Below are 16469 nucleotides of genomic sequence, written 5' to 3'. Positions count from 1 at the left end.
AATACACTATAGTGCCTAGGCAGATATATTGAGATTTATATTTCCTAAATATCTTTAGGTTAAACATTGCCTATGTATACTATGGAGAAAAAGGCTGAAACTGTATATGTGTTTGTTGTTCAGCCACAGTAGTAGAACTCATTAACATATTCAGTACATATCTGAGCCATTTATAATGTTAGCGTATAAAGAGTATTATAATTTTTTATATCTGTTTGGTAAGTAAGAAAACACCTGTTGATCCTGCCAGGCTGCAGGATCGGGAACATGCTACATGTTCCACCCTCAAAACAGGTGGAACATGTTACCAAAGGTGAACTTATCCTTTAACGTGTGATAGAAGAGCCCCGGTAAATCTATCAGATTAAAGTGAATTTTAAAAAATCAAATATTAAATTAATTGTTAAAAAAATAAAAAAGTTTATTAAAGATTTTCTGATTTAAAAAAAAAGGGTATAAGGCTGCTTTCACACTGATCCATTTTTCTTCCGCTTTTGCGTTACAAAAAACGTATGACCATTTATTGCTATGGAACTCTTCACACTGATCAGTTGCAGGTCTGATGCGTTTTTCAAAGTTCTGCTTGCTGCATTTTTTGTGCAGTAAAATAAACGTACCAAAATGCACCTCCCTATTGAAATCAATAGAAAATGCTGCAAATACGCATCAAAAATGTCCTCGAGGTGCGTTTTTGGTGCAATTTTTGAGTCCAACCCTTTAAAATACACTGATTTTTTTTTTACCGCAGATCAGTGTGAACGTAGCCTAACATATAACAACAATGTATTAATAGTTCTCTTACCTTGGTACACAATTGCAAATCCCTGGGCCTGATTAACTCGATCAGAAAAGAAATACAAGATGACAAAGTCTGATGAGATGTTGAAACTGTGTATCGGATGGTTCCTGCCATCAAAACGCACCAAAACTTCCTTTGTGTAACCATCCAGAAGCTCCACCATATCTCTGGAGTCTTTTATGTCAAAGAAGGTAAAGTTAAATTGGATCAAAGAAGCTCCTGGCACTTGAATAGTCCAGTAACAGGCTTTCCCTGATCCATATGAGTCTGGAAAATCCGGAGAGTAAATAACAGCAGCATCCTTGGTATAATTTCCACCGCAGGCTCCAATCAAAGCTAAGAAGAGAGAAGTTTTTGTCATTTTTACATAGAGTTTAACTAGGCAGGAAAATACAATGGAAGGACAAGATCATCAAAGATAAACAAAGGTGTTAACCATAGGTGACAACCAAAACCTAGCATGATATAGCTTATCAACATACACTCATTGGCCACTTTGTTAAGTACACCTGTTCAATTGCTTGGTAACACAAATTGATAATCAGCCAATCACATGGCAGCAAATCAATGCATTTAGGCTTGTAGACGTAGTGAAGATGAATTGCTGAAGTTCAAACCAAGCATCAGAATGGGGAAGAAAGGGGATTTAAGTGACTCTGAACGTGGCATGGTTGTTGGTACCACACCGGCTGGTCTGAGTATTTCAAAAACTGCTGATCTGCTGGGATTTTCATGCACAACCATCTCTAGGGTTTACAGAGAATGGTCCGAAAAAGAGAAAATATCCAGTGAGCGGCAGTTGTGTGGATGAAAATTCCTTGTTGATGTCAGAGGTCAGAGGAGAATGGGCAGACTGGTTGCTGTAACATTCAGATGGTGGGGTAGAATTTGGTGTAAACAACATAAAAATTTCGATCCATCCTGCCTTCTATCAACGGTTCAGGCTGGTGGTGGTGTTGTAATGGTGTGCAGAATATCTTCTTGGCAATAACAAGGTGTACCTAATAAAGTGGATGCTGAGTGTATGTTTAAAGCTAAAGTTTAGGTATGATATTTACTGCATAGTTACATTGGTCTTGGACTAATGTAGATATGTGTATCTCATACCTGACTGATCCCTGTGAAAGCTGAAAATCACTGTAGTAGTTCAATGTAGTACAATGATAGCAGCAGTCTTCGAGGTCCAGTGCCAAGTGGCTGCAGTTTTTCATGGTAGCCACAGGGGGTTGCTTGCTCAGGACTGCCACCATACAGAGAAAGCTTTGTATTTTTTTTTTCAATGCATACAAGGCATTCGCTGATTGTACAAGGTGGAGAGGTGGATGCAATGACATCAAAATCTCCACCTCCTCCTCCTTTCTACCCAACAGCAGGCTCCCAAAGCAGAGAAAGCAAAAAACAGGCCTGAACATCAGTTAGCATGTTCACATGTAAAGGCCTGTGCACAGCTGAGACTAACGCAGACTGGCTATCAGGTAGTATGACAGCCTAGGAATGGAAGCTTATTTCCACTCAAAGCTCTACAAAGCCTCTAGGTTCCAGGACCCAGAATAGTGGCTAAATGGTTAGCACTTCTGCCTGGCAGTACTAGGTTTGTTGGTTCGAATCCCAGCCATGGCACCACCTCCCTGGAGTTTGCATGTTCTCCCTGTGCCTGCGTGGGTTTCCTCCCACACTCCAAAGACATGCTGGTAGGTTAATTGGATCCTGTCTAAATTGTCCCTAGTATGTGTATGTATGAATGTGAGTTAGGGACCTTAGATTGGATGCCCCTTGAGGGTTAGGGACTGATGTGAATGTACAATATATATATATATATATATATATATATATGTAAAGTGCTGCGTAAATTGATGGCGCCATATAAGTACCCGAAATAAATAAATAATAAGATTCTGAGAAAACAACAAGTGTTTTTGTTTTCATTTGCAACATAAATCTACAATTGAAAGTAAACAAGTAATGAAAGAAACATTACAGCTGCTATTATTGAGGTTTTAATAAGTTACTAGCTGATTGTGATGCTGAAGCTAAAGTTTAGCTATTCTGTTAGCCCTACAGCTTTAGTGACATCACTTGTAATGAATTCTGTCCCTTGTTGTGCAGGCAGCTGGATCTTGTACAATGTGGGACATACTTCATTACAGGTAAATGATGTCACTAAAGCTGTAGGGCTTAAAAATAAAACTTAAGCTAAACTTCAGCTTTTACCTACAGGTTCACTACATAAAGTTGTCTACGGATCGGTGACTCGGTGAGTAATGAAGCCAAGGCAGCTAGGGAACTAGCAAGAGAAAGTTAGCAATGGAAGTTGTAATCATTCTGACAGGTTTACTTGAGACTACAAATGAGCAGTATATATTATGCCCTGCTGTTGGAATGTGTTCATTCTTATAAATATTTTCTGAGAACGAGAAACAAACTCCATGTGAGGTCTGGTTGACCACAAACCAGAATTTTTCATACAAATTTTTAACTAAACTAATACTTCACTATGTCAAAGTGGACATTGCTCAGGACATAACTTTCTCTCTTTCCTTTTTTCATTTGGAGAAGCATTACATCTTAGTACTATACCAAGCAAATTTCCGTGGTGGGTTAGAGTGACACATTTATTGAAAACTATTAGGCTCCGTTCACACCAATGAGTTTTTTAGTGCTTTTTGCTTTTTTTTGCAGAAATGCACTACAGTCCATTTAACATGGTTTCCTATGGAACATGTTCACATCTATGCTTTTTTGAACTGCTGAGTTTTTGGAAAGGGTCAGGGACTTTTTTTAAATGCAAAAAGCAGCATTTTTGCTATAATAGATTTCAATGGAGAATCTGCTGAAATGCATGGTAGTGCGTTTTTGCTGTGTTTTTGCAGCGTTTTGCATTTTTATTCTGCCCAGCAAAAAATTCCACTTAAAAAAAAGAGCTGAGCAAAACGCGGTAAAAAAGCATCAAAAACGTACCAAAAATACCTGAAGAAAAACGCAAAACAAACTGTGAAAAGCGCTGCAAAACAGACAAAAAGCAAACTGCATAGGTGTGAACAGAGCCTTAGTCAATTGACACTATACCCCCTGCTATTTAGACCAAATCAATTATACTCGTGCATTTTTCTCTTCTGCTTTTCATTTATAATAGTGTTTATGAATAGTCGATTCGATATTCTGGATAAATTAAATATTAGTCCAATATAAACACTTTGGGCAATTTAAGTGTATGTAAAGCCGAAAAGTTCTATTTGGTTCTCAGTAAAGTGAAGAAATGTTAAAACCCCTGGTTTTTTTTTTTGCTTTCTGAGCCCTCTCTGGGGAGATTCATCACCTCTATTTGTCCTGTAACTTCTGTCTCTGATATGTAAAGTAATGATGAGATGTCCAAAATTTTGGATCAATGAGGACAAGAGATGAGGGGAAGTCTTCCAATGGGGACACCTGTTCTAGTGACAACTGACAGTTAACTATTCCCTACCTATCTAAATGAAAACAAGATGGTTGCCCATGCAGTTTAAGCTCTTCCATACCGGGCACTTTTACCCCCTTCCTGCCCAGGCCAATTTTCAGGTTTCAGCGCTCTCACACTTTGAATGACAATTGCGCGGTCATACAACATAACCCAAATTAGGATGTATTTTTTAGTTTGTAGGAAAGTTATAGAGTTCACAAACTATGGTATATATATATGAATATGGATCAATCCTGAAGTACTGACAGCCAATCTAATGTCTTGAGGTCCAAGAATGTCAGAACAGTACAGATATCCCCCAAATTAGCACTTTTTGCAGAGTAGACAGCCCGATGTACTTCATAAGAGGCATGGCGAGTTTTTGGAATTTGTATTTTTTTTGCCATAATTTTTCGGAAAATGAAAAAATGAAAAAAACTATTTTCACTATTTTTTTTTACATACTGTCACCAGTGCAGTACAGCGTCATCATATAACTGGCATGGCGGTGATCAGGGACACTGACTGGTGACAGTATGAAAAAAAAAATTATATATTTTTTTAATTTTTTTATTAGTTTTAATTTTTTATTACTTTTTTTTTCTTTTTTTTAAGATTCTTTTCATATTTCACTATGACCAAAGTAGTACAATGTTACCATAATAACATTGTACTACTTTGGGGAAGTGATCAGTAGTTTTTTTTTTACACAATTTGCTTATAGCAAAGAATTACTTTGCTATAAGCAAGTATTTACCTGAATGACATCGATTCATTCAGGGTTTTTTTTTTTTTTAGTGCTTAGCTGCGATTTGGCCACGGCTAATTACATGACACAGCTGGGCTGTGATTGGCCCAGCTTGTGCATGTGATCGCTGTGACCATTCACAGCTAGAAACACAAGTATACAATGGATGGCATGAATGAAGCCATCCATTGTATACAACTGTCATGTGACCTGCTGTGATTGGTCACAGCAGGTCACATGGTACTGGCAGCGGGGCCGGTACTCAGATCTGTCATCGGCCGTGTCCGAGGTACACGGCCGGTGACAGATCATGCCGCTGCGCAGCTCTGCAGGCGCGCAAACTGCGCATGCCTGAAAGGACGCCATATGGCGTCCACCCGGAAAGGTAAGGGTTTTTGCCGGCCGCCATTCGGCCATAGGCCGGGCGGGAAGAGGTTAAATAGTACAAAATAAATGCACACACACCATTTTTTGTTACCATGCATTGGTGGTGTGCTTCATTTTGGGGTCTTATTGCCTTAGTGCATTGGGGTGCTATTCAAAATGAAAAAAAGAAAAAAAAAATCAACAGAATGCCTCTCCAAATAATGCACGGACAAAGCCTATGTTAGAATACACATGCTTCCTTATTTATCTGTCTAATTATATAAAGGGTGATAGAGCAGTTTTCTAAGTTTTATTTTTTAATGTAATGAGTAAGTGGCAGGGTCTTAACCTGAGTGAAGTCTTCACTATTGTAAATGATCCTGGAAGGGATATTTCTCAAAAAACCCAACATTGGACAGTGGATTTCAGTCTTCATACGTTTCTACAGTAATCCAAAGGATGGTTCAAGACACCAAAATGCTGGCATCAACAGTTCCATATATGGACTGTGTAGAGGGTGCCAGGAAAGTCAACAAATGACAGAGATCTATCTGCAGGGAGGAAGGAGGGAAGATCTGTTTACTGGAGTTATGGACTACAGGGCAACAACTGAAAGCAATCAGTGATCTGCTATTGTTATCCCATAAACACTGTACCTGGTAAAATGAGAATGTTCACTCAATTTAAAGGATGAGTTCACCTTTTGATCAAAAATAATAAATGCACATTTTTTTGCATTTATTATTTTTTTGTTGCAGGAGCCTATAAGGCATTGCACCAGCCATCGGCAGATCGCAGGTGCCATGCTGGTCTCCTGCAGACCTGTCAGTATATCTGCTTGCCCGTATGGGATGTATGGGCAAGCAGATATACCTACAGGAAAATTCAATGAACTATCACTGCTGCAGCATTGGGAACATGTGACATGTTCCACCCTAAAAACAGGTGGAACATGTAATATGTAACCAAAGGTGAACTTATCCTTTAACCTAATCTGAGTTATTTTTAATGCCTTGCAGCTACAAGCACACACAACTCATTTAGGACCAGTACGAAGGCAGTAAAGCGGCATACACTGCTGCCAGAGTACCCAAAATGTGATTGCATCAAAATAGATGCAGTCACTGCCCAGCTGACAATTTTCAACCTGGCTCCTTTAACAAATGTCAATTGAAGATTTGTCTTTTGCTAAGTTGTGTGGTGTTGCAGGGCCACCAAGAGTTCAAAATTCAGCAGGAAATGGCTGCAATTCAAGACAGTCTATGGCAGCCTTAAGAGTGCAGTCCACCTGTAGATTTTCGAATGAATGTTTGTATAAACATGTATACAAAAATTTTCATTAATAAATTTGATGACCACCGAATGCAGAACTTTAAAAAAATGATTGCTTTTAACATCCACTTTTTACCAAGCAAAAACCACATTCACTGTTAGATATTCATTTGAGAAAAATGTTTCATCTTGCACCTTCAAGTTTTCTCATCATTCCAGTATAAAGCAAAGACTGATCTGACTGATCTGAAAATTAAACAAATGTTCTTAAAAGGAAATTTTCAAATTAAATTCTACTAGTGTATGGCCATTCATTTGTGGCTCTCTTCCTAGAAATGGCACATTTTATATGCAGACTTTTATGTGCATGACAGCCTGCAGTAGATTAATTACAGCATCACAAAAAGGTACACTTCAGGGTCAACACATTACCAACAAAAGGTACTGGGTGGGCTGAAAAGGTGGGGTGATGCACATGTAGACTCAACGTTAGATATGTGCATTTTGTTTCATAATGAATTCTTTTCTAGATGAAATTTTGATTGAATCAGATGTATACAATTCTCTGAATGGACATGGTAATAAATGTCAACGAATCAAAAAAAAAAGTTTTTAACAAATGCATTCATTTCATTCGGATGCCATCATATGATGCGATAGTAGTACTGGCCCATGGAAAAATGAATTACATTTTTGAATTTGTTCGATGATTTGGATTCGAGTAAATTTGTGATTTGAATTGAATTTGTAATTGTCACAGTCAGACAGTCCTGTTCCACAGCCTAATGCAAGTACTAGGTTTGAAAAATTTAGCATGAATTATTCTGCTGCATCCCAAAATATAAAATAGTTTTGATATATGAATAACGAATCCACCAGAAATATTGAAACCGAGAACTGATATAGCAATCTTTCAAAAAAACTGCTACATTTTTTGGACCAACAAATATACGAAACAAATGCCAAAGATACGAAACAAATTCGGGAAACGAAATGGTTCAACATAATGAATATGAAATTAAATTCTTCAATGAACGAATGGATCTGAAATTAAATTAAAATTTCTGGTGTGCACAAGATTACTCAACACCCAATATACATTCCAAAAATCTATTTTTGGTTTTGATTGAAGTGTACCTTTAAGGCACTGGTAGGGCACCAAACCCTACCGGACTCCACACAAAACATAAAAAGATGACATTTTGGTATAATTTCATGTGCCTTAACTACCAGAAGAGGTGTAGTATTCCTCAAAATTCCATCTACTAATCTCAAATGTAAAGTTAGCAGCAGAAAAGATCACTATAATAGATGATCCACTTTAAATGATGATCATAAATTGGAACAAGAAGTTATTTTCCTATATAATATACTCCTGTGTGATGTGACAAAAATAACAAATGAAAAAAATATGAGCGATGGCAGCTCTTCTCGCTAAGTACAAACTGCATTTTAATGCAATTATATTTTCAGTCACTAGATACAAGTTATACTTAACATTCCAGATCTCATAATATGAAGATATAGTTTTCATACATTTTTGGCAATTACCAAATATAAGACAATAAGTATGGAAGATTGGTTATATAACATCGGTTTAGCTCACAGATAGTATAAACTTCACCATGTATAAATGTGAAAGGCTGTGGAATTATATTACATACATGTATATCACATATCCTAGAATATTTTAAGGCAAGTGCCTGTACTAAGTGGATGTTTACTGCACAAATATCAGTGGCGGAAGCTTAGATCTGGACAAGTGTCTGGGCATCCTGTGTCCATTTTGCCTAGCAAATGTTTGTGCAAATGGCTCATCTAAACATTTGTGATGTTGAAAGGTTGAGGAAAACCTTGATGTGACATTTGCATAACTGAAATGGTTGACTTTATGTTTTTAATATTGCAGTATAAATATAAAGTAACATGTGGTGGGTCTGCCAAGAATTGTGGGAGCGATTACAAAAATCTCATTGTGTGCAGACAAACTTCCTAAAAATGCCAAGAATGCAAAACTTGGAGAGACTGACACTTGCAAATATATTCATTTTTACAGATTAGAAACTAAAACTACAGTTTTGAACTTAGAAATTAGTAGTATTAAAGTTGATTGAGGCCTGCCACGATATAAAGTTCAATTAACAAAGCAGTTGTGCCTATGTGTATTTCAAACATTTTATTAAATACTAAAAACAAGGATCAATCCTATGTGTAAAAAGGTTACACACACATTTGGTGGTCTAGTTAAAATAAATTCCTTGTGCAAATGCTCTAACATTCGTACAGCCATTGCAAATATCCCCCCTAAAGTTTTGAACATTTGTATTTCCTATGACCGTCAGTTCCATCTGATAACCATAAGGGGTATGTTCCTAAAATGACCACATTATGGCAACTAGATGAAGCCAACGATAATAGGAATTAAAGGATTTCCCAGCACACTTACCACCCAGCCTGCAAAACAATCAAAGTGGCTTTGTCTAACACAGCGGTTCTCAACCTGGGGGTCGCGACCCCTTGGGGGTCGAACGACACTTTCCCAGGGGTCGCCTAAGACCATCGGAAAACACATATTTCCGATGGCCTTAGGAACCGAGACACCGCTCCTCTATCCGTCTCCAGGTGTGGGCGGGATGACATGCCGTCCCTGTCATCTGGACACACCCCCGGGATCAATCCTCGTCGGCACACAGGCGGCCAATCACCGGCGAGGAGGTGGAGCTTGGAAAGGAGGAGCCGAGCGGCACCGTGAAGATCGAGCGAGTGAAGAGGAGGAGAGCGGCCGGAGAAGGAAGACATCTGACCGGTAAGTGTCTGTACCATGGGAGAGGGAGGGAGCGAGCGAGCCCAGGCTGGAGCAGGGGTCAGCAAGGTAAGTATCATTGGTGTCAGTGGGAGGAATAGTGCCCCATCATTAGTGTCACTAATACCAATGATTGGGCACTATTCCTCCCCCACTGACACCAACGATGGGGCACTATTCCTCCCACTGACACCAATGATGGGGCACTATTCCTCCCACTGACACCAATGATGGGGCACTATTCCTCCCACTGACACCAATGATGGGGCACTATACCTCCCACTGACCCCAATGATGGGGCACTATTCCTCCCACTGACACCAATAATGGGGCACTATTCCCCCCACTGACACCAATGATGGGGCACTATTCCCCCCACTGACACCAATGATGGGGCACTATTCCCACCACTGACACCAATGATGGGGCACTATTCCTCCCACTGATACCAATGATGGGGCACTATTCCTCCCACTGACATCAGTGATGGGGCACTATTCCTCCCACTGATACCAATGATGGGGCACTATTCCTCCCACTGACACCAATGACGTGACACTACTCCTCCCACTGCAAAATTACAGTTATGAAGTAGCAACGAAAATAATTTTATGGTTGGGGGTCACCACAACATGAGGAACTGTATTAAGGGGTCGCGGCATTAGAAAGGTTGAGAACCACTGGTCTAACAGTTTGCATTAAAAACAGAAAGTTTTGTTTGCACACATTTGCAAATATATGCATAAGCCACAGTGTCCATGTCAGGGGACCTCTGTATAAACTGTGGTCCAAACTCTAAATTTCCAGTGCCTCCATAGCAGGAGCACAAAGAAGAATGGATAGATTAAGGGCAGGTATGTCTGGAGAGAGCCCACCCCTCCTTAAAGGCACAGGGATGCATGAGACGCCCGGCAAGAGCACAGTGGCATCGGCGGCATTGCATTCATCCCTGCACCCAATTCGTCCAGCTGTACAAAAGATGGCAACCACCCCAACCTATAACTAGCCTTTGCAGCAAGGTGCACAAACAAATGATTTCCCAGCACACTTACCAATCAGCCTGCAAAACGACCAAAGTGGGTCAGTCTAACAGTTTGCGTTTAAAACAGAAAACCAAACCTTTTGTTTTTAATGCAAACTGTTAGACAGAGCTATTTTGATTCTGTTGCAGGCTGGTTGGTAAGTGTGCTGGGAAATCCTTTGTTTGTTTGTGATGTGCATTGCCCTTCCATGTGCGCCAATTATAAGTTGGGGTGGTTGCCATTTTTTGTACAGTTGGACAATGATAGGATATACACATATTAGACATATTACAAGGATTATTTATGACAGAGGTGTGAACACTGAGGCATTCTCCACACGCAATCTATGAAGATGACTGCCTTTCACTGACTGGGTACATCCTTGTATCCTTTACAACCCCTAAAGTTCTTAATTAATTTAATAAAACAACCCTGTATTACATGCTTTTGTCTACTGATGTTAAAAGAGAAGTGTGGAAAATAAAACAAACAAACAAACACACATACTTATTTATATGGCTGCAGCAGCGGTCTGATGCTGCAGCTGTTCCCCACAGGCTCTAAGACCGGGACTGAGTGATCAGTGGTCACGTGATTGCTCAGTTCTTGAGCTTCACTGAGCAGAGAGTGGCAATTATCAGTGTCCGGCTCTCTGCTCTTCCCCTCTAGCACTCACTGAAGCATCAGGCATGGGAGGGGGCAGGAGTGGCTGGCTCAGGCTCTCAGTGGGGCAGTGACAGGCTGTGCCAGCTGCTAGTCAGGCATCTTGGTGGATTCTGACATTAATGTTGGCATCCTTCCATAGCTTGGAACAGCTCTGTGACATCGGCTAACAGTGGATTTTAATGCACTGTTAGCTGAATCTGGGCCACAGCAGAGCAAAAATAACTGAACTCCTGGAACCCAAAAGAGAAATATGGCCAAAAAGCTTTGTCCATACTTCTTATTAAAAACCTGGAAGGTTACATAGTTACATATTTAGTAAGGTTGAAAAAAGACAGAAAGTCCATCTAGTTCAACCAATAGACCAACCAGGCATAAATAGCTTTAATGATTTTATGATAAAGTTCATAGAGGCATACTGTTATTATAAATGAATGTAACCAAACATTCACTGCAATTGAATCAATCACTGTGATTTAAAACACATGCACCAGGAAGATACACCTACATTGAATAGCTGGTAAATGTCCCGATCACTGATTTATAAATCAAAGTCCAGGAATAGTTTTAACCCTTGATAGTATCAGAATCTTAATAAATATCATATACTAAGCATGCTCTCATCAAGATTTATACCACATATTTCAACTATAGGCTTCTTTGAACAGTACCTCTCTACACAGCAGAACACGGATTGTATCTAACACTGCACATGGCAGGCTTGTAAAGTAGACTAGACTTATGTAGTGCATTAACATACTTTTTGTATAACTTTATCTATCTCACGTTGCTTATATAAACTAATGTATCTGAAAAAACAATATAAATGGAGCGACTGCTTTTTATTTGTCAAATCCGATCAATATACAACAGCAGAAATGTGCCAGGTCAGGTGAGAATTATGTTTGGCAAAATGACCAAAATCACTCATGAGGAAACACAGTTGAAATCTAGTTTACGCCACTCCGCCCACCTCTACGCCACACAGACAAAAATCTTCTGTTCTGGTTCCATGCCCCAGTCTTCAAGGCTCCGAACCAAGGTCTAAATTCAGAGCCACATACTTGACTTCCCGCAAATCCAAGTCATGTATGACCACAACTGTGTCCTTCTTCTCAAATGTTCTTTCTCAGTCTGACCTCTAAGTACACAATGGTCTGCCCACTCACTGCTAACAAGAATGAACCACATTGTTTCCACAGGCAGTCCTTTCACAGGCCGTAAGCTAGAGCCAGTAAAGGTTTACTAGAAATCAGGCTTTATCTGTACCACAATCGAATGTGGCTGCTGGACACTGACTAACCAAAGATTGCAAGACCAAACAAATGCTGACCTCTTTCTATTATCCTTGTGAAAATGTATTTTAAAAAATTCAAAGGGTAGAATGATAGATGAAATATGGTCATCCTTTTATGGCACGGTTCGCAACTTATTTTCGCCTAACATAGTAATAATTTAAATTGTACAGGTCTCATCTATTGTACACAGCAGCCGTTACATGGCTTTCTGTCATTTTGTATACACTTTTTGCACATACAGGTCAAAAACCTTAATTAATAGTAGATGCTGGCCCTAAAGCCCAACTCAAGGAAAATAAAAAAAAAAATACACCTTCGTAGTGCCCTCCGCCCACAAGGATTAAATGCTCGTTTAGTCTACAGACAAGTTATTAAGGTGTTCCTTAACATTCCTTTTCCTGTATGGTACCTGATGATGCTGAAGCTCCCCCCACAGACCAGAGCTTTGGGCAGAGAAGGAGAGCACAGGAGCTAAATAGAGCGTGGAATCAGGTAAATGAAAGGCTAGTCCACAATCCCCCAGACATAATGTGAAATTAGCCCTGGTAGTTGGGCAGCTTTAACCACTTGCCCTTCTGAGGATTTAACCCCCTTCATGACTAGACCATTTTTTGTGTTACTCGCTGCGTTACTTTAACTGACACCCAAATGAAATTCACGTCCTTTTTTTCCCACGAATTGAGATTTCTTTCGGTGGTATTTGATCACCTGTGTGGTTTTTATTTTTTGCACTATAAGCAAAAAAATACCAACAATTTTGAGAAAAAAAACAATATTTTGGACTTTTTGCTATGTCCAGTAAAACATAAAAAAATCTAATTTCGTCATAAATTTAGGCCAAAATGTATTCTGCGACATGTTTTTGCTAAAAAAAATCCCAATACATGTAAATTAATTGGCTTACATGAAAGTTATAGCGTTTACAAATGACGGTATAGATAATGGGATTTTTCTTTTCTAATAGTAATGGTGGCGATCAGCAACTTTTAGTGGGACTGCGACGGACAGTCTGACACCCCAGTGTACTAATGACACTGGGCAGGAAGGTGTTAATGTGAGGGGCGATCAAAGGATTAACTGTGTGCTGGGAGTGTTTTATTAGGGGGCGGGGTGTGTTCTTCACTGTAAGCACACTGATCGGGATGGCTGTACTGTGCACAGCCATCCCCAGCAGTGTGCTCGAGCTGACAGGGAGGAAGATTGTTTGTAAACAAAACAATCTTCCTCCAGTCGGAGATGCTCGGTAATCACCGGGCGCCGGCGGGTAATTACCGGCCGAGACCCGGTGATTGACATCTGCGGCCGGAAATGCAAAATTACATATATATATATATGTGCACAGGTGTCGCCCTGTAGCAGTATATCTAGATACTTAAGTAGTTAAAGAGCATGTAAAGCCAACATCTATTTTTCAGTATATTTGGAATTATGTCTCACTGTAACAGTTTTCTTAAGAAAATTTATTTTTTGCGACCTTGTTGCAAAGTTTCTTACAGGAGATCCTTCCAGTAACAGCATTTTTGGTTTTAGGCTGACAACACTAAGCCGCTGCCTTGTAAATAGCAGCAGCGTTGTCAACATACTATGTGCACTCCTTCACTTTGGGCTGCAAATCAGGCTCTCAGATTGTCAGTTCAATGGCCAACTGAAGACTGACAGTGCCATATTCCCTATAGAATAGCTCAAACTGGGGAAGAAAGAAGCAGCCCACAGAGACAATCAGATGTGTTTGAAACATGCTGATAGGAAGAAACAGCAGAGTGACTGAGAGATGAACTCATCAATCTGTTGCTTTTCATTTCCCTGTCCAGCCCCAGGCATTGTCTTCCAGAGACACATTGAGGGAGATTTACTAAAACTGGAGCAGACAGAATCTGGTGAAGCTGTGCATAATAGCCAATCAAATTCTAGGTTTTATTTTAAAAGCTTAATCGAACAATCTGAAGTTAGAAGCTGATTGGTCACTATGTACAGCTGTACCAGATTCTGTGTATGCAAGTTTTAGTAACCCCCCCCCTCAAGTCAATCAGCGTCTTTTTCTCTGCTCTGGCTTGTCACAGCAGGCAAATAAATATGTTTTGCTGTTACAAATGTGTGGCTACTGTATGGCTTGGTTTTCCAACCTACAAAACGGACTGGCAAATGTGTTCCATTGTTCATTGTATATAATTGTAATTTGAACACTTACGCAACTACCAAAAGTTAAGATTTCTTTGGATTTAATTAAACCTGCCATTGCTGACCTCCACCATACAATACTAGTTGACAGGCTGTATTGCCAGTCCATTGGCTTTAATACTTTGGAGTCACTGACCTACAAGAAATATGCAGATTTGCATACTTATTATGGGTCAGTGGTTCTAAAGACCTAAAGACAAAGGTTTTTCACCTTAATGTATTACCTGCATTAAGGTAGCTGTTTCCCTCACCTACTTCCCTAAATACTTACCGGAGTCCTCTCTTGATCCAGTAATGTGCCTGTCTTCAGCAGCGCTGGTCTTTTTTCCTGGTCTCACATGATAGATTGAGAGCAGGTGGAGCCATTGTCAATCAAATCCAGTGAGGAGGGAGAAGGGGAGGGGCCAAGTCATGCTGTGTGAGTCTATGGGCACACACAATCCAGCTCAGGAGCACGCCCGCATGTGTACCCCTATAGCAATGCTTGATATGGTAGCACATGCAGAAGAGGCGGAGTAGAAAGTGTTGGTGGGGTATTCCAGAAGAGGAGGTAAGAGGTCGCTTTGGGCAATATCTTTGCATTGAGCAGGTAAGTATAAACCTCTTTTTTATTTCAGGGGATAAAATCTGATCCTTTTGCAATCATTTTAAAGTATTTGAGCAAGTGGATCAAGATGACAGCCAGCAGTGTCAATCATTATATTCATTATATATTATAATTATTTGATAACGCCCTGGAGGAGGGGCGAAACACGTCAGACATGACGTACTTCCAGTTTCCTATGTTGAGCGTGTGACGTCATATCCGGTGCTGCCAGTTTGGTTTACTTTCTGGAATCTGTTTTACACTAGGAAGTCTGTTTTGGAGGATTTTGTCATTGGCGATTTATTTTAAGTTATAATGTGAGTAGATTGAGCACTATTTTATTCAATGAAAAGTCTTTGCAATATTGCACTATTGGTTCTCCTTTGTCTTCCTATATAACACATCGTTATGATGGGAAATCCCTTTTGAAGTTGGATGTAAGGAAGTTTTTGTATATGGAGGAGGCTATGGAGATGAAATTTTCCCTGGGAATTGGAGGATAATATTGTATCCATAAAGTGAAATTTATTCTTATGTCTGGTGAGTGCGGAATACATCAGTATTCACAGGAAGGTGTGGATCCGTGGAGTCTTTTCTCTGTATTACACTTATCCTAACATTTTTTTGGAGCACTATTTGCATGTTTAAAGGGGACTTTCTTTGTTTTTGGTTTCATCACTTTTTGTATTTGGACACAAATTTTATATTTTTTTCATTTTGTTGGTTTTGGGCATTTATTTTATAACCATAGAATTTATTATGATTTGTGTATAATTATTTTTGATTCATTTCATGTTTTGCGCTGTTTTATTGTTTCACTAGTATTTGAATCTGGTCTCTATGAATATACAGACACGTTTATAAAGATAGCAGGTGAATGATATAGGCAAAAAGAGAACAACACATGGTATATTTTCCATGCATGTTTGTGCAGATTAAGTTTTTATCTTTTATGTTTCAGTGCAAGACAATGTGAGTATTTATGGAACTAATCACAGCAGAAATTTTCTAATGAGAATAAGAGTCACCGTGATTGCACAGCACCCCTTACTATGCTAAAATTATAAAAACAAACCAATGTGAGACCCCAGATTGGAGTATTCATCTATAACATAAATATGTCAGATTCACACAGTGCTAATATACATGGGTGCATGGTATTCCATCTTTGTCAACCTGTTCCTGTGACCTCTCTCCAGAGGCCTTCATCTGCAACATATTGTTCACAGCTATTCTGTCTTCCAGAACGCAGAGGTATGAAATGACGACAGCTCAGAAATGTTTGAGATCTGTTGTCG

The 16469-nt window shown here is 39.5% G+C and overlaps 1 protein-coding gene across 1 annotated transcript in view; it reads right to left on the bottom strand.

Moving 5' to 3' along the window:
- The window catches only part of KREMEN1 (kringle containing transmembrane protein 1), a 218879-nt gene that overhangs the window by 17074 nt on the left and 185336 nt on the right, over positions 1-16469 (bottom strand). Inside the window, exon 6 of the mRNA XM_089677376.1 lies at positions 803-1135. Coding sequence (XP_089533502.1) covers positions 803-1135 — 333 coding nt within the window. The remainder of the gene's footprint in view (positions 1-802; positions 1136-16469) is intronic.

The sequence above is a fragment of the Staurois parvus genome, unplaced genomic scaffold (assembly GCF_062004578.1).
Source record: "Staurois parvus isolate SC_StPar_1 unplaced genomic scaffold, SC_StPar_1.0 ptg000014l, whole genome shotgun sequence".
Lineage (NCBI taxonomy): Eukaryota > Metazoa > Chordata > Amphibia > Anura > Ranidae > Staurois > Staurois parvus.
This window is presented reverse-complemented; position numbering and strand designations above follow the sequence as displayed.